The following is a 20,230-nucleotide window of genomic DNA, read 5'->3' as shown; positions in this document are numbered from 1 at the left end:
AAAGAAAAAAAATCACAAGAAGACAAATTTGAAAAACAGGCAGGACGATCGAGTACACATACTTATTTTCGGAACACAAGCGGTTCTCCGACTGGTTATTGAATAATGAAAAGATGCATTATCATGCAATACAAAACATTTGGAATACGTTGTCTGACTGAAAACGTAAGATTAAAAGTCATCTGCTTAATTCACAGCCATTTACAAGTCAACTACTGGGCCAATTGCAGAATCGTTTTGATCCTGAGCTTGTAAGACAAACCTTATATCACTGGATTTAAACACTTCTTTAATCTTCCGAGAGCGTTCCTTCTTTAGCTCATATTCCAAGAATATTAAGTGAATACAATTATTGCAAAAGAAATTGAATATTTATTTGCACTACGGCTTGGTAGTTTACTAACGAGTTAACAAAACTTAAATTCTGCTTTTTGTGTCTAAGTGTACAACAATATTTTAAATATTTACAAATAAAATATTAAATTGGAGATTTAATTGGAGCCTCACCAGTTGCCTAGCATTTGAAGATTGTTAAATACTAATTGTTTGTTGCGAAGTCTAACCCAGCCTGCATGGTTGTTTTCGTAGTTTTCTAGGTTCTCTTTACAAAGGTTCTCTATGAAAGCATCTTAACCAAATAGCTCCCATGTTCTTTCTATGTTCAAATAACCAACTAACTTAGTTTAAGCGCGATTTCCAAATGAAGTTACTAACAAAACCCGAATACTCATTAAAAATCATGTAGCTTGCCAATCGGGAGTAACATGAAAGATACGGCGCCAATAATTGAATTGCTGTTACGGTACGCTGTTTCTAAATTTAGATGGTCATTTCTTAATTAAATAGTCCACCAGCGGCCGAGCGGTGAAGTCGCTGAGCACTGGTAGTTCGGTCGGAAGTTCGAATTCCGCGAACGGGCTGGCTGCATGTGCGTTTTAGTGGTTTTCCCCATGTGTAACGTGTATACGAGCCAGTTTATCTTAGAAAGTCCTCCACGAAGGCATCCCTCCTTTAGGCAGATAGCTCTCATGTGCTTTGCCATAATTAAATAATCCAATCCAATCCTTAATTAATATAATTGATTTGTACTCTTATTCTACTAGAGCTGACGGTAAAAATTGAAGTGCAAATAAATAATATCGTGTGCAATCTTGATTAATATAAAATAAAAAATTTTGCATAGAAAAATATTTGCATTCAGACAGAAAGTTTTTTGAAATATTTGCAATTACTTTATAAGAAGGATTTATTAATAACCGTAATAATTACTTATTATATTACTGATGATTAGGATTCAGTTCTTGACAATTACATTCTAAATTAGAATTTTAAGGATATAATGAATACGCACAAAAATACATTTTAGGATAAAAAATGAGTTGATTTTTTATGTGTTAAAACTTCTTAAATTCATTTAATAAACATCGTATCCTCGTTGTTAATTGAATCCAGAATGTTGTGTGTCATTTATATAATTATTCGTACTTGTCTACAGAAGCTGCTGACTTAACCAGCCATTAAGTAGCTGCAGATCATTTCTATTCTAAATCTTATGTTTCTATAAAAATATACTGTGCTTTAAAAATATGGATGATAGTATCTGCCGCTCTTTCAAGCACTTCAAAAGCAACAGTTTGTTTAGAAATAAATTATGCAGTTAATGTCATAAAATTCAAATAAACATTAAAAGAAAATTCTCAGTTTTAGACAATTCGATTTAAACGAAGTAAAGTAGCAGACGATAAAACGCCGAAGGCAAAAATTTACTCTTAGAAAAATGTACTCTTATTTTTTTTAAAAAAAAAGGAAGAAAGAGAGAAATTAAAAATAATTGTTAAAAATTTGAATAATATCATCTATAATTTAAAAAAATAGATTTTCATATAGTATTAATAAATATTTATTACGCCTTATTGTGGGAAAAAATTTTATATAATTAATTCTTCGTAAAATTTGACTTGAAATTTAAGGTTAAAAATAGCTGTGGCAATTCAGTGTAACAAAAATCCATAGACCACATTTGGCGTTATTATCGCTCAAAAAAAAAAGATGCCAAATTTCAAAACGCGAAAATAGGTAAATTCGTGTATATCTTAGAAAATTTTGAATAAAAAAGTCTAATTTTTTGCAGATATGCTTAAAAATACACCTACTTTATGATGATGGTAAAAATTTTATAGGTTATAATTCAAAATTTTTTTCGAAAAATTTATAAAAATTATTTAAAAATAGAAATTTAAAAAATAAAACACAAAAAATGGGTAAATTTTATTTGGAATGAACCTAAATTTCGAAATGCGAGAGAAAAAATAAAAAAAAGTTTAGTAAAAAAAAAGAGATATTAAAAAATATTTGCCAAATTCAATTAACATTGAGGAGCTAAAATTTTGAGAGCTAATATTTTAAAAACTACTGGTACGATTTTTACAAAACTTGGTATTCTGGCATAATTTGAGCCGTAGAATCGAAATATGGAAAACAAATTGGTATGTTATTTCAGAAAAAGTCCGATTTTGTGTCAAAATACCTATGTTAGAATAGTGCTATATATAGATCTAATATATATCCTAAGTCGCGCTTTCGAGACATGAAGAATGAATTTTGTCAATCGGCCCAGTAGAACGGGAGATATAGCACTGTCCCATTTTTTTTTTTTTTTTTTTTTTGAGCAGTGTACTTTATCTACTTTAAAATTAGGTGATTGGACACAAGGAAGGATGCAAGAATAATTCTATTGTTTCTTTGTATTGTTGCATTCAGGGGGACTCAGGAGGACCTCTAATAGTGAAAAGTGATGGAAAGTGGTTTTCTGTTGGAGTCGTTTCTTGGGGCAGGACTTGTGGTGGACTAGATCTTCCCGGAGTCTATACGAGGGTTTCGCAGTACCTAGATTGGATACGAGACGAGACCGCAGATGCACCTCCTTGTGTGGACGAAGTTATTCCACCAGTGAAACCGAATCTCAACAGTGAGTATGCGGGTTCCTTTTTTTTTTCATAATTGTTTTATACATACTGTAATAGAATCCTAAGAACTTCACCGTATCACCAGTGACATCAGAACACTGACTGTAGGTTCCAACCCTTACGAACAAATCGATTGTTTTCGCAATGCGTAACGTGATTGCAATCCAGTTTCTCTTAGAAAGTTCTCCATGAAGGCATCTTTTCTCTTGAACAATTAGCTGTCGTTGACTTTGCCGTAATCCAAGTAATTCAATCAAATCTAATCCTTTATTCAAACCGACAAATGTTCGATCAGAGTAGCATTTTGTGCACTTTTTTCGAATCGCTGGAGTTGATCCCACCAATGAATTTACATGTTTACATGTTTCTCACCTTAAGACTATGTGCAGATTGCTGTATGAAAATTATTTGGCAGGTAAAAAAGGGAAATATATAGTTGCAATTGATGATGCTTGGATATACTTATCTGATTGCAATAGAAAAAGATCGATTTACAACCGAAAATAAGGAAAAAAAGACTTAATATATTGGTTCATAGAAAACAAAGAAAGTTTTTTTAAAGGTTTTATGGTTTATTACGGGATTCTCTTACAACGGAAAACTTAAAATAAGGAAAGTAGAAAAAATGTCAAAATTAATTCTGATTACTATCAGAAATATGTTTAAACACATATTTTTAAAGAAATTCCATCTATTTATACAAACAATCTTCACTATATTAAGTTCCGTCAGGATAAGACTCCAAACCATACCTCTAAATCTACTGCTCTATTTTTTGAAAAAATGAGAAATGAAACCGGAAGTTATTCCCCTTAAATGTATCCCATCCAAGTCGTCCCCTGATGTGTCTCCTATGGATTACTGTGTATGTGGACTTTTAAAACAAGCTCGTTATGAGCGGCATCCGAAAACATTAGATGGACTCCGGAAGATTGAGAAGGACGGATGGAATAAAATCAACCTTGATGTTTTAAGAAAAGGACTTTTATTTTGGAAATCAAGATTTAATACGATAGTTCAATAAAAGGTCTATCAGACTGAAGATATTAGAAAATAAAATTTTAAGGTTTTTTTATATATAATCTTTGCAAAATCGTTACAGAAATGTGTGAACACCCTCTAAAAAACCAAGTATCTTCTTCGAATTTCGGACATTTTCTTTGTGCTTTTCAGATAGTACCATCTGTGTACGGTATTTCATCAATTCGTATTATGCCTCATTCAGTGAAATATTTTTCACCTACTTCTTGCTTTCTGGAGGGTGGCAACCAGTTTTTCCGGGGGCTTTTCTTGCATCATATTTATTTTTTTATTATTATTTCTTGCACCATATTTTCCACATTTCACTTTCCACTTCAGACGAAGTTCATGACATCAGATAACTTGACCTTCTGAGCTTACTTAGCCGTTCTATTGCTGGACGAGGTCAAGTCCAGTGATCGCCACAGGATGAAATCCAATGGTATCAAGTCGCCACAGAACGAAATTCTGAAGGAAAATGATATCCATTCCCCGCCAGTCTTTCCGGTGAACTAAACTTTTTGAGTTTTTTACAGCTGTGTAAATTACAATGCAATAAACGCATTGATTTCTGATATATGTGTCGCTCTTTCTCATCTCATCTTTCCAGGAACTATTTATTTTATGTCAATCGCCACACTAGAGTTACTCGTTTGTTGGTACATTTGACTCGTAATCTGTTGAGGCATCTGACTTGTTATTATAAGGCAAAAGGTTAACAAGAGCCGCTCATTTAATAATTATATTTAAATAAATATATTTATAATTTTATGTAAATTGAGATTTAAATATAATGAAATGAAGTCAGAATATTTGTGCGATTATTCGTAAACTTGAGGATAAGATTGCACAGCTGAATGCGCATAGAATTATAGCGAAGCAGAAAACAAAAATTATATATATTTGTTTTCTTTTGGAATAGATTGCGGCATTCCGAATTCAGATGCCACTGAAAGAATCGCGGGTGGAGTTGAAGCAGAGCCTTTTGAATTTCCATGGATGGTAAGGAAATAATTTATCGTACTTTTATCTCACTACTCCATTTTCTAAAGCTACTTAGTTATGATGCTATTGAACTTACCAAAAGATAAGTTTCGTATTCTATAAGTATGTAGTTAGTTCATACAATTAAGCATAATGCTAAAACCATTTGTAATATAATATGATCATGCGTAATTTAAAATAAACTGTAAGCAAAGCAATTTTTTAATGCAGTAATAATATAAGGGATGTTCAAATGAAAAAGTACGAAACATCGTAACAACCAAACCAGTTGAAATTTTAATATGCAGCTTTGGCATAACGTAGTGAGACATCTAAGGACGCGAATGCAGTATCCGACATGTTTGTGCGCATGCGCAAGCACCCGCACATTATGCCGAAGTGAGGAAGGCAGTTGTGTGTTCCGTCCAATTGATACGGCAGTGCGTGTGATGACATCTTGGCGCTCACAATGTAAACTTCGACGACTGAGGAGCAGCGAGATGTTATCAGATTTCTGACTGTAGAAGGGATTAAACCAACAGATATTCATCGCCGCATGGTGGCCGTATACGGAGTAGTTCGGAGCTCGACCCAGTAACCGTAGACAGTCGAACAGCGCTCTTGACTTTGATTCGATTTTTCTCAGCTTGATAGTGATCCCTTCGGGTATCACAAAACATGTCCTTATTTAGGACACCGATTTCTGATGCTATAGCGATTTTGCAGGATCCGATGGTATAGCGATTTTGCAGGATATTTCCACGCTATCTATGCCCAACTGCTCAAAGAAAATGGAATTTCTAAAAAGCCCGATTTCAGAGAAGCAAGCCAAACCGAAGAAAGTGACAAAGAAGAAGAAAGTCGCAACTACCCTGTCTTCCCAAGCGAAGTTAAAATCCCTGAGGAATTATCACATAAGTACCGAGTTAATTACCTTCTGGAGTTATTGAAAAAACAAGGAGTGGAAAAAGTTATTGAAGCTATTGATGTATTAAAATCAACGCCAAACGCCACCCAAGAAAATGAAGCCACTGCAGCAGAGAATATCGGAACAAAATCTGAGAGGAAACGAATCCGTACTGACTCATCGCAGACTAAAGGTACCTTCGAAACGGAAACGATGCCTCTCCCTGCACCGATAAATGAGGGAAATCGCCCAAGAAGGTCACTAAAATTAAATAAACTCTAAAACCTTTGAAAATAAAGCAGGAAAATAGATTTTATGCACTTTTAAATCAGCAACCAGAAGATGAAGAAGAAGAGGAAAGGAAAGTAACCCCCCAACTCATCGTTTTCTCCCACGATGAAGCCGATTGGTAGGATTTAGATGAACTTTTTAAAAAGCACTTCATAGAGGATTTTGAATCGTCACTGAAATGTATATCAACGGAGTATACAGAAGTATTTGGATATATACTTGGAGTTTTTAGTATAAACATAAATGTAATATGGACGGAGTATACATTTATGTTTATACTAAAACCTCCAAAGATTACAGAACCATGTGTAAAGTTCTTCTAGCACAAGGTGTTTCATTTCACTCATATATGTTAGGCAGCTTCAAACTGCTACGAGTTATTCTAAAGGGAGTTCCAGCCTCAGTTAAGGAAAGTGCCATTTACGACGACCTGATCAAATGGGAAGTACCCCATCCTAAAGATTAAACCAGAAATAGACCAGAAAGCATCATCAAATTGGCAATATTCCTTCTCGAACTTAAAAGAATGCAGACGAACACTCCATCCATAATCTATCAAATATATTCAGCTTCAACTGCAGTATTGAAAAGTTTAACCTTCGCAGACGTCTTGTACAATGCTAGAGATATCAAGAATACGGACATAGGCAGACATGTTGTAATAAGCTCAAAAGGTGAGTAAAATGTGGTTTACCATATCGCAGCAATCTCTGTCAGATGCCTAAAGATCAAAAACCAACTTGCAGTTTTTGCCGAAGACCCCACATCAGTAGCTACAGGTGTTGTAGCTACTACAAGAAACGTTTTGAAAGTAAAAACCAAGACTCCCAGCCGAAACCTCCAGTACAGAAAACCCCAGATTTTACTTCGGATAATTTTCCTCAGATGCTCACAGAGATGAAAGCAGCAGAAACTCCAACCCAGCAGAAACCAGCACAGCAAAACCAGACGTACAAGTTCTAAATTAAAAAAACAGAACTTACAACCGCTACCAGAACAGATCAACGAAATCCTGACTTGGCTTAAAGATGAAAACATCAAGAATTTCCTCACTACAGCTATTCAACTAATAGAGCAAATTAAAGCTACAAAGAGCCCCTCGGAGAAATTTAGAGTCGGTTTCTATGCAACTATGACTTTCATGAAGTTTGATGAAGAAAACTAAGAAGACTGAAAAACCTCTCAATAGATGGCAGCACATGAGAAGATCAATCTTGATGTTTTAAGAAAACGACTTTTATCTTGGAAATCAAGATTTAATACGATAGTTCAATAAAAGGTCTATCAGACTAAAGATATTAGAAAATAAAATTCTAAGGTTTTTTTTATATATAACCTTTGCAAAATCGTTACAGAAATGTGTGAACACCCTCTGAAAAACCAAGTATCTTCTTCGAATTTCGGACATTTTCTTTGTGCTTTTCAGATAGTACCATCTGTGTCCGGTAATTCATCGATTCGTATTATGCCTCATTCAGTGAAATATTTTTCACCTACTTCTTGCTTTCTGGAAGGTGGCAACCAGTTTTTCCGTGGGCTTTTCTTGCATTATATTTATTTTTTTATTATTATTTCTTGCGCCATATTTTTCACATTTCACTTTCCACTTCAGACGAAGTTCATGACATCAGATAACATGACCTTCTGAGCTTACTTAGCCGTTCTATTGCTGGACGAGGTCAAGTCCAGTGATCGCCACAGGATGAAATCCAATGATATCAAGTTGCCACAGAACGAAATTCTGAAGGAAAATGATATCCATTCCCCTCCAGTCTTTCTGGTGAACTAAACGTTTTGAGTTTTTACAGCTGTGTAAATTACAATGCAATAAACGCATTGATTTCTGATATGTGTGTCGCTCTTTCTCATCTCATCTTTCAAGTTTAAACCTCTTTCCTCGGCAAGATTTGCACCTTGACTGATAGATGGCGCCACAGAAATCGTCAACTAAGCCTAAAACCAAATTCTGAAATTACTTACGGAAAGACCAATAGATGGCAGCACTAGAACTCGTAAAGATTGCATCCTCGACCGACTTATGGACTTTAATTTCTATTCTCTCGCTAGTTTCAAAGGGCCAAATTGAGGAATTTTCAACTTTTTCCTCCGTCTCCCTGCTCCCTCCATGGAATTCACTCAGGAACTTTTATCACCATGCCCACTGTGGACTTTTTTCTGGTTTACAGGGAAGTACTGCTAAAGCAGTAGAACCCCTGTATAGCTACTTCTGTATACTCCGTTGATATACGGAGCAGAACTGGCAATACGGAGAAGAACTGGCATTCCACCTTTCTCACTTACTTGTCGGACACACAATCTGCTCCGTATACGACCACCATCCGACGATGAATATCCGCCGGTTTAACCCCTTCCACAGTCAGAAATCTGATAACATCTTGCTGCTCCTCAGTTGTCGAAGTTTGATTGTGAACGCCAAGATGTAATCACACGCACTGCTGCATCAATTGGACGGAACACATAACTGCCTCCTTCACTCCGGCGTCATGTGCGGGCGCTTGCGCATGCGCACAACCATGTCAGATGCATTCGTGTCCTTAGATAACTTACTACGTTATGTCAAAATGGCATATTCAAATTTCAACCGGTTTGGTTGTTATGACGTTTCGTACCGTTTCATTTGAACACTCCTTATAACATAAATTTTTCTGCATCATAAAACTCTTCAGCGTATGTTTTGCCTAAGTATAAGGCAATATTTATTCTTTTCCCTTCTTGTTTTTGCCTTTTTATATTCTTTTATGCATAAAATAGATATCTCACGCTTAATTTTTTTCCCCTATGTTAAACACTTGCACAATGTATTATTTTATACGAAATAAAAAAAAAGGTTCCCTTTAAAGTTTTTTGTAACTACTACGTCGAGATAGCCTGATTACTGTTTTAGGCCGAGGATTTTAGTAAGCCTAAATCACACTAATCATAAGCCTGTTTCTCCCGCAAAAACAAGGAAAGTGAATAGCAGCGATCCCTGAAAGAACACTGTACCCCAGACTATCTTAATGTGATCTCTCGTTATAAAGACTGCTCTACATATTAACCATTCCATTACAACGACTGCTCAAAAAATCCCTGAATGATGAAAATATATTAAATTCGACTTCGGATATAAAGAGATTCATCATAATGTTCTTCATCTTATGGGAAGCTATTATGAGGGTTGACAGTATTATTTCAGCAAAAACATTTATTGACTTTAAAATACTACATTTGAGTTTTTTTCATAAAGCGATAAATATCTAAATTGCAATCAAATCCAATTCAATTCAAATTTATTCACTTTACAATACTATGCTTGAGCTTCTTTCATAACGCCATAAACATTCAAATTGCAATCCAGCTTATACACTATGTTTTTGAAGCCTGATTTTATAAATTATCTTGTTGATTCCTATGATTAGTTCATCAGTATCCAACTGAAAGGCTGAAATAAATACTTTATCCTTCGTCTAGTACCACAGAGAGTTTTATCACATTGACTATTTGATGAGTAAGCCTGGTATGGCAAATGGCAATGACTTTAATAATCAGACAAAAATAGAAAAACTTTTTCTTTCTTACACAGGTCATACGAATATATATTTATTTAGCTGTTTACTCGTAATTTTTCCTCGAAAATATGTCAGTCATTTTAGGACACCCTTTAAACCTTAATATAGTATAAATGAATTCCTTCCCAGAATCTAGGGCTAATTTCGTCATTAAATTGGGCTAAATTAGCATCTTTCTTATATAGAATTTTATCACAATATAAGGTTATTTTTTTAATTCAGTGGTTTTTCTAATTGCGGCTTTTAATAATTCATGCCTTTTCAGGCATTGATTGTCTATGATAAAAGAGTGGTAGGAGCAGGAGCGCTTATAAGTCCTTCTTATGTATTGACTACTGCAAGCCTGTTTGATACCTGGTAAGTCGCATTGGCACTTTTTTATTCTCTTAAAATATAATGAGGAGAAAATAAAATTAAATGCTATATAGATATTAGACTGATAACAAGTAGCTTATGAATATTTCTTTTCGCTAGAAACAGGATAAAAAAACAAATTCTGTAAAACATGTAAGTTCTGTAAACAAATTCTGTAAACCTTTTCCCTTTCTACTCGGTTTGAATTGTACATAGAATTTACAAAAGAAAAGAATTGCTTTAGTTGGTCCGTTAGTTCTGAGTTATGGATCCTTAAAACATATCTTTTCATTTGCATAAATTATATATATATATACACTGCTGGTCATTAAATTTGCAGCATCATGAAGGAAGGCAAATACAGAAAAGTTATTTATTGTACGTGAACAATACAGCATGAAGACAAAATGATTAAATTTGTAAGCATTTGGAGGTTTACAGGGGTGCGAAATTAGTAGAAACAGCTGCTACTTTTGGCAGCTAAAACGGCCTTTACCCGGTTAGACAGGGTGTCGAACTGGGCTTGGATGACAGAAACAAGCAATTCATTCCATGCTGCTTCACGTCTGTGCCACACTTCATCAATGGTATTAGCTGGTGAAGGGTGGCGACCAAATCTCTCAGCAACCCATGACCAGATGTTTTCAATGGGTGACAGATCTAGAGACCGTGCTAGCCAGAGCAGCAGGCAGTCGAATACCTTGTGTATCGAGGAAGGTCAGAACACGACATACATCATGTGGTCTTGCATTATCTTGTTGGAACATGGCACCTCGAAGACAGGACATAACCACTGAACATAGGATGTCAGAAATGTACCCATCTGCGTTCAAATTACCATCGATCCGAACTAGAGATGTGCATGTCGTGTACCAATGGCTGCCCAAACTATCACACTAGGTGCAGGGCCGCTATGCCAGCATCGAATGCAAGTAGGTGACGTGCGGTCTCCTCGGAGCCTCCAGACACATATACGGCTATAAGAATACTGCACGCAGAACAGAGACTTGTTTAAAAAGACAATATTTGCCACTCCTGCATCCAGCTCTGTCATTCGGCGCACCAGAGTCGCCATTTCTTTCTATGTTGCATTGACAAGGGAAGCTGAAGTAATGGTCGCCATGCTGATAGTTCACGCTGCTGCAAACGTTGATTCACAGTACAAAGCGGGTACTGAGTGTGTTTTCTTTTATGAATCGCTTTAAATGTCGTTTCTCCCTTCTCCCTTCTGCGTCGTCTAAATGCGCTGAAATACTAATCATTTGCATATCCCAACCTCTTCTTGCTTTCATGTAATTTTGACGTTCGTCGCATCATTCCTACGTGATGTTGCAATTTTAATGGCGAGCAGTGTAATTTCGGGATATTTCGTGCTCTGAGAGAAGTATTATCCTTATATTTTTTATACTGGGAATCAAATTTTCACTCATGTTCTTTAAAAGTTATGCAGCTAATGAATATGTGTATTAAATTAGCGTCATTTTTCTCTCAAGCACATTTACGTGATTTTGAAGTGAATCTTAAATAATAGTTAGATCGAAGTGTCCCTGATCAATATATGCTTGATTAAGAAAGCTGACATCAGTTTATGTCTTTCACTGACTTGGTTATTTATATTGTAGAGACATTAGGTTAATTGGAAAAGCCGGAGAGAGGAAAAATTAGCAATCGCCTTCGCCGGGAAACGAACCACGGACATCTGGAATAGCGGCCCAGCGTGCAGAACCACTACACCACGAAGGCACGCTAGGAAAGTAGGAGAAATACCTTATTTAATCCCCTTTTTAAAGGGCGAATGGGGAATGGGGTTTTTAGGCAACCCAATCGCCAATAAATAAAGGTAACACACAAAGCGTTAAAGAAACGCCCCTTTGGGCGTAATGTAAAATCTGAAAGCTTTCAGATTAATTTATTTATTAGTCCAAAGGGGCAATTTGCCCTGAAGGACTATTAATTTCGTTTTGGCATTTTGCGTCGAAAACTTTAAAAGGCAGTAACACTTTTCAAATCGTTGCCACCATATATTATCGCCTTGTCTTAAAGAAATTAAATAATGAAGAATCTGCATAAATGTATATACGTTTCTCGCACTGTGATAAAACCTAGAGCCATCAAAATTTGAATAACGTAATTTTCCATAGAATATGGGCATGTGGAAGCCCTAATTTGAATTTGAAATTTTTTTATTATCGATTCCAGATTTTGTAAAACTTACACGAATTTTTGATTTAAAAACTAAACGATTTCAAATCGAGCAATGGCAACACTATAAAAAAAATTATCTCCAACGCGCGAGACTCTGTATCGGAAATTCTAAGGCTATGCTCATTTTAAAATTAATTCGTGATATTGCTGTTGAACTGAATTTTATAGTAAAGGTAACACACAAAACGTTAAAAAAAGCCCCTTTGGACGTAATTTAAAACCTGAAACCTGTCAGTTTTTTTTTTTTTTCCTTGGTTCTTCTTTCTTGACATTTTTTTTTATATGGCTCTGGCACTTCTAATTTTAGAAATTAAGCGCTGATTAAAATACTTTTAAATTGCCTTGGATGAGCCAATACAAAATGTTCCTAGTTTTCTAAGTTTTGCGCCTAGTCTTGACAAACATAATTAGTTTACATGATTTAAAACTTTTCTTAATTTATCTAAATCTATATTGCATTTTTTGGCGATCATATAAAAACAGATTTATTATTAGCTTATAGAAAACAAATATTCCAGTAACCTGGCTTTTCTGCAGAAGGCCATAAAAACATCCTCTCCACTAAGACAGTGGAATATAAGTACCCTCTAAATCCGCGGTCGCCAACCGGTGGTGGTCCGTGGAAAATTTTTGATTGTCCACAGAAAACTAATTTATGCGTTTGTACGGACATAATTTATGCATTTGTTACGGACATTTTTCATTCATTAATGATTTTCTTTAATTTTTATGGTTTTCAGATTCAAATAAAATAGCTAATAGATGTATAATGAGTGAGAAGAAGCAAGCGAATATTTTTCATTTCTTTAGTAAAACTCAAGATAGATTAACTAATGAAAATAGTATTACTTCATCTAACAAAGAGGTGATCAATGAATCAAAGCATCCATATTCCTCGTCACAATCAGACAGCATAAGAAAGAACGTTCAAACTGGAGGCGCAAAGAATAAAACCCAAAATAACAAGAATATGTAATTCGGACTAATTGAAATTTGGACTTATTCCAGAACCCGGTAGTTAGCTAAATCAACTGCCTTTTGGTATTATCTGTTCTCACAGTTTATCTAATGCTGCCAGGAAACCTTCAAAACTCGAAAGACACTTGAAATCAAAACACCCAGATTTAGCTAAGAAACTACTTGAATATTTTCGAAAAATGTGTGAAAATACTCGTATGCAAAAATAAGTAGGTACCTTAAAAATATGGTTGTTTAAGATAAGTCTCTAACAAAGGCTTTTTATCTCATAGCACTTAAAATACTATATACGATCGAAGAAGAATTATTCAAGCATTGCGTAGTGTAAGCCTATGAAGAGATTTTGGGAAAAAAGCTGTACAGAAACTGAAAGTAATAAGTCTGCTAAAACTGTTAAGCCCAAAATTGAAAAACATGACTGGACATCCCTCAGGAGTTATTGCGAAGATGAAAGATGTTAGTCACCTAGACTTTCTGTCTACACATAGTTAGCATCTTGTGGTGAAACAGTATGTCCCCAGAACTACACCAAGTATTAGCAGATGTTATTAATATCACAAATGAAATTCGACACAAAGTGCTTAATTCTCGGTTATTGAAACACTTTGTGAAGAAATGGGTTCCCAGTATACTCACCTTTATCTTCACACTGAGGTGAGATGGCTTTCGAGGGGCAAAATACTGACATGACTGTTCGTCCTGCGCGATGAAATCGAATTATTTTTCAGCAGCAAAATAATCCGGAATTTCAAGAACTCTTGTCCGACGATTTGAGTGGGTAGCCAAGCTTGCATACCTGGCAGATGGTTTCCTCTGTTAACCGAACTAAACATATGCAAAGACAACTTAGGTGCGTGTTTACAGTACGAGTAAAATAGATGCTTTTCAAAAAATATCACTGTGACAAACGCTGTAGAAGGAAATCTACAAATGCTTATAAATTTTAATAAAAATATGGGACAGAACGATCTCAACCAGCAAGTGGTATCCATTATTCAACAGCACTTCCAGTCACTGACAAAGTGTTTTGGATTTTATTATTACTTGAAGCTGGAAGATCCTATGTATGAAAATATGTGGATAATAGAGATTCATTTTCAGGAAACATTGAAGATAGCAAATTAAGCATGAATGAAAAAGAAAGCCAGATAGATCTGTCTTGCGAGACAGTTTAAAAACTTAATTCTAGTCCTCTTTATGAAGACTTCATTATTGCCTCTCTATAAAAAATGAATACCTATCACAGAGTGAAAAAGCTATGAACATTTTAATTCAATTTTCAGCAATATATTTGTGGAAAAGACATTTTCTTCTTTAACAGCTGTTAAAACTCGGTACAGGTCTCGGCTCTTCGTCTAAATCTGGCTTTTCGTCTTGCAGTAATATCACTAGAACCAAAAATTCACAAACTGATTTCAAACAAACAGGAACAAATATCACACTAAAAATGTGTAATATTTAAATAAACCTAAATTTTTCATTTCTTTAAATAATTACTCTATAGCTCTGTTACCTTTAATGCTGCATTTCACATTAATAAAATAACAGTTTTCTGATTATTATTATATAAATGTATTTACCGTTTTTTTCTAAACTCATATTAGTGGTCCGCCAAATGAGAAATTAATGCATTTAGTGGTTCAAGAAGTTCTAAAGGTTGGCGACCGCTGCTCTAATTTATAGTAGTACAATGCATCTGCCATTTCAATAAGGAGGATTTTGCTGCAAAATGGTATCAGTAAGTTTTACAAATTTTCGTCGAATTTCTGCGCTCTAGATATTATTAACGTTACTGTGTGTACGCTTGATAGCAAGATTTTTCCACGTCATTTTTTTGAGGGAATGTGTTTTACATTTTTTTTAACTTTTCAGTATTTACAAAAAATCACCAAAGATTTCATGTAAAATAACAGTATATCATATTTTGGGAATTAACTTTTTTTTTCAAATATAATTGATTATTTGTTTAGATTCTGAGAACTACAATTTTGTATTATTTTGATTCTTATAATCAACGATATTTTTTAGGATAGAATGGTATCCAGAAGTATTAGACGTCTTCTTGGGCAAACATACAATTTCTAAAAGAGAACAAACTTCCAGAAGATATGGAGTTGAAACTGTCTATCACCACCCACAGTATGGCAAACCTACTCCATACAACAACGATATGGCTCTCCTAAAGTTGAAAGTATCCAAAGTTCCTAGCATGTACCGTCCCATATGCTTGCCGCGATCCGATGCATGGTATCCACCAGGCTCTGTCCTTACTACAGCAGGATGGGGAAGAATTTCGACCAGTAAGTTGTAATGTATGACACTTAATGCTAATTCTTCTTCGAATTGCAAAATAAACATCATTTTGTTCGTTCATGTGAAACATTAAGATGAGGGAGTGATCATTTTGTCCTCTTCTCTGTTTCTTACCTATAAACGTTTGAGAAACCGAATCCATCATCTGCATCAAATCGGAAGAAAAACTGCTACAAATCTCATATTTAAGCGATCAAATGCAGCCAAGACTCTGATTAAGTCGAAGATTTTTTTTGGGGGGGGGTAGATCTTTAATATTTTTAATGAACTCGAAATTCAAACGACACTTTGTAATTTAGCTTTCACCATACCATGCTGTTAAATAAGTTGAGAGATCAGTTCTACAGCTTAATTCCATATGATAAAGAATTTTCGCCTAGGATTCCTTTGTGGCATCAGTGGTAGGACGTCCGGCTAACAGTAAAAAGTTCTGGAGTTTGAATCTTGGCGAGGGCATAGCTGATACCTCCGGCTTCTAGACTTCTAAAAAAATTTAAATAACTTTAGAAGCTTAGGAACTGATTTAAATTACATGACTTTATTCGCATATTAGGCATACATAAAGACATAGACTATATATGCATAAAGCAAGCATATTACAGCAACAGCAGAGAACATATATTTGGGTATATCTTTTCCTTAAATGTCTATCACAAACGATGAATATAGCTTGTCAAAGTGATTTAAGTAATCAGTTGTATAAAATTCTTCCTGAATTCTCGCTGATCATTATGTATGCAGGAAATAATGTAACATATCATGTTCGAAAAGGAATTTTCAATGTACTATTTATGTGCGATATATCTTGTTTTTATAGTATCGCATCAAATATGATGAAGAAATCAAAGCATTCAGTAGTATCGAATTGCTTATTTGCATTCTGAAATAAAGAAATATTGCAGTAAAAAAAAAAAAAAAAAAAAAAAAAAAAAAACTTTATATAATTTTCTAAATTACGTAAGCTATATGATACATTCAAGTGCTGTCTAAATCATCAAATACTACATGTATTATTTATTCTTAGAGCTAGAAAGATAATAATAATTGCGAAAAAAATTTGAGATATTTGTCTTTTGTTTATAATATCGTTATAAACAAAAGACAAATATCCCAGGTTTGATAAAACTAATATGTTTTGTTTGTGACATTGCAAAGTTTCCATACTAAAATTGCTGTATGTTGCAGCTATAATAGAAATGATATTGACTAACAGAACAGAACAAAACGGAATAGAAATATGCTTAGAACATTTTATATCTAGAATTAACTGTACAGTGACCAAGAAAAATTCTGGACATTTCAAAACCATTTGAAAAGCCTCTTCACTAAAATATTCTCGAAACTTCTGCCGTAGAACTGTATAAAGGGAGGGTATAATGCAAAATTACAAGGCATTTAGATTAAATGTATACTTTAAGCGTGATCTATGGTGTATCTAAGCCATTTGCTCGCACTTGCTTCCTTAAAGACTTTGAATATAATTTCAATACTCTTGAAACAAATCTTCTCAATAATATCACAATTTGTGCGGCTGTTGCGAACTAATGATATCCAAACTCTTGTGATTCACAAAAGACGATTTTCGGTTGTATACCGCAGCAAGTGCACTATAATGAATTTTCAGAGATCTTATGTGGGCAATGCGCTAGTATAATTAACCGGACTTGTATAGAGGGAGCAAAGCTTCAACAGTGGGATTCTCTAGTAACAACGCCCCCCCCCCTCCGCGTGAAGAAGTCACTGCTTTGTTGCTTTACCTATACTTATATATACGGATACCTTACACTACTTAATTAGATTCATCCTCTATGCAAATCCAATTATATCATTTAATTTTATTGCAGCTGTTACTCTGAATTATCACAAATTTGCTTTTAAGAAATCAGGTTCCATAAATTACCAGGAATTCTGCAAAAGATATTTGGAAAGATTAGATTCGTAACCTATTAAATTTGCGCTCGGTATGCAGAATATATGGAGATAAGGTACATCATTTTTTTCTCATAGTAGTTAAAACTTAATTAAGGCTAATTAAATTTTAAACTTGAAATTTAATTAGCATTTAAAATTAAATTAAAGCTAATTAAATTTTGAGAACAGAATTTCTTAAAAAACGTTATCTATATTTGTGATAAGTATTTACATTTAGCAACTCACTGATGGAAAAGTTATCAATTATTACTTTAGGTAAAACTGAGTTAAAGGAATTATTCATTGCACAATATACTTCACAAAACCATTGCAGTTTAAACCAATATCACATTATCGAGTTCATCACCAAGATAAATAAATAAATGCTTAGTTATTATATCAAAAACTTCAAAATTTCGAATTATTTACATTTAAAAAATCTGATGTGTACACCGCATAACTTCCTTATACAGAATATTAAATTATATTCATTTTTTCCTGCATTTCGTTTGAACTTATTTCCTCGAATTTCATTAGAGATATATTTCTCATTTACTTAATTCAGTTCTCACTTCGTGACAAGGCAAAAATAAATGAAACCTCAAAATATCTTTATTAAAAATTCAAAAATATAGAAAAATATAAAACATAAATACAGTTAAAACAATTTAAAGAACAGTTTTTACAATTAAATTGTTTCTACGCAAAAACAAGCAATTCGGCCAACGGGCAAGAGGGCAGATATTTCGGTGTACAAAACTGAATGTTTACTTTTGGTACCAGTCGGCAAAAAAACACTGAAGGCGTAGAAACTGACTAAATTTGTTGTGGACGCTATGTTAAGTCAATATGTGGGATAATTTAAATGATAATTCCAGAATGGATTAAGCATAATTTAATTATCAATAATAAAAGAGGACGTTAGCTTTGTTGATGTGAAGCTTAGTGTCTCTAGATTGGCAACAAATTCACTATTCTGCTAGATTTCAAATGTAAACAAATATGGCTGCTACGGAAAAAAGGGGGGGCTCAGCCGCACTTAAACAAATTTTAAATTGTTGATAATTCTACAACTATAACATGCGGGTTAACTAAAGGCATATAAACCTTAACCGGGAGATAAGAACAACGTAATTCAATCATTTTTAAAGCAAAACATACGCAATTTACAGATATACGAATAAAGAAACTGAGTTCACTGAGCCGAGTAACAGAGTGGATATATACTATATACATATATTTCTATACTTTTGGTATGCCAATTGCAACCAAAATGAGAGGTGCACATCTACATGTTATAACAGTCCTAAATACAAAATTTCAGCGTTCTGGGGCTACTCGTTTTTGAGTTATGCGAGTTACGTACGTACGTACAGACGCTACGGAAAAATCTCTTCAGAATTAATTTTAAACCAGTTTTATATTTTTATTTGTGGGAAAAAGAGTCCTTTATTCTGTCCTTACGTACAGATGTCACGCAAAAACATCTTTAAATTGCATTCGATAGCGATAGCGGTCAAAATGGATATTTTCGTTGAAATATGATACTCGAAATTTTTCGTGATTACAATACTTCCTTTTTACTTCGTACAAGGAAGCAAAAAAGTATCTTTATTATTGCTTCGTGTTAAATCTAATCGAATTTTTTAATACTGTGAAGAGATGTTTATTGTTTCCTGCAAGTATATTTCATGTCCTGATAAAATAAAATATATTGCCGTTTTAAAGAAATAATGGCTGCAAGCTTCCTGCATATGCTTGGATAGAGTCGTTCTCTGTTTTTCCACATAAACTAAATTAGATCCTACAGTGGACCGGGCGAATTCTCGCGCAGACGAGAATAAATACCAGCACAGAAGAAGGCTGAAAGCAACCCTTTATTCAACTCAAAATAGTTAACAGAAAAGCACGATCGTGCATTACAATGGCACCGTCTAACTTGCGGTAAAACTAAAAACGTAGAATATAATTCAAGTTAAAAATCTAAAATAAGTAGTACTGGATAGCACGTAAGCTAAGCCTAACAGGTTGACTTACAAAAACCTAACAGGCGTGATAATAATCCGAATGGCCAAGAGGCTGACTAGCGTAACAGCGAAACAACAACTAAACAAGTCCTGACTAGCGAAAACACTGAATAAACTCGGAGATTCACCCGCTTAAATACGCACTTCATTTAACTTTAAATTTACATCCTGACGAGAAAATGAGAGGAGAAGTTGAGAAATTCAGTACATGTATCCAACTTAAATTTGTTATGCAAAATGAGGAAAACCTTACATCTTCCCTCGCCAGAATTTAACTACCGCATAGCAAGGCTTTAAAAGACTGGATCAGATATTTAAGTTCTAAAAATCTATATGTGAGTCCTTCACAATCTTAATCTACATCTTAACTAAAATTTAAGGTTTTTATTTATATGGTAAATGTGGCACATAATTACAACATCTTCTTTAGCATTTCTTGTCAGGTTTCCTTTCAGATATCTGGAAAGAAAATAGTTTAATACTGTGCTTAAACTTACAAACTTACAAACTGCCACACTTTCAACGTTTTTAAAACAGTTCAAACTTTTCTATATGGGGTACATTTACTCATTTCAATCTTTCTACCCACATTAAGACTCCTGTTGCTCTCCAGCATTGCGTACTGCAAATGCGAGCGTGCTTTATGTAAAATGAGTACAACCCTTACCGACTACCCCACATCTACTTGTTAGAGATAAACCAATT

General features: G+C 34.3%; 1 protein-coding gene across 2 annotated transcripts in view; it reads left to right on the top strand.

Moving 5' to 3' along the window:
- Nucleotides 1-20,230, top strand: part of LOC118182794 (transmembrane protease serine 9-like) — a 157,848-nt gene that overhangs the window by 114,236 nt on the left and 23,382 nt on the right. For both annotated transcript variants that reach the window (XM_085820333.1, XM_085820334.1), the window contains 4 exons: nucleotides 2,761-2,968; nucleotides 4,909-4,988; nucleotides 10,003-10,094; nucleotides 15,303-15,574. In XM_085820333.1, the coding sequence (XP_085676459.1) occupies nucleotides 2,761-2,968; nucleotides 4,909-4,988; nucleotides 10,003-10,094; nucleotides 15,303-15,574 (652 nt within the window). The remainder of the gene's footprint in view (nucleotides 1-2,760; nucleotides 2,969-4,908; nucleotides 4,989-10,002; nucleotides 10,095-15,302; nucleotides 15,575-20,230) is intronic.

The sequence above is a fragment of the Stegodyphus dumicola genome, chromosome 7 (assembly GCF_044657685.1).
Source record: "Stegodyphus dumicola isolate Sdum_Otavi_A_Nest chromosome 7, ASM4465768v1".
Classification (NCBI taxonomy): Eukaryota; Metazoa; Arthropoda; class Arachnida; order Araneae; family Eresidae; genus Stegodyphus; species Stegodyphus dumicola.
This window is presented reverse-complemented; position numbering and strand designations above follow the sequence as displayed.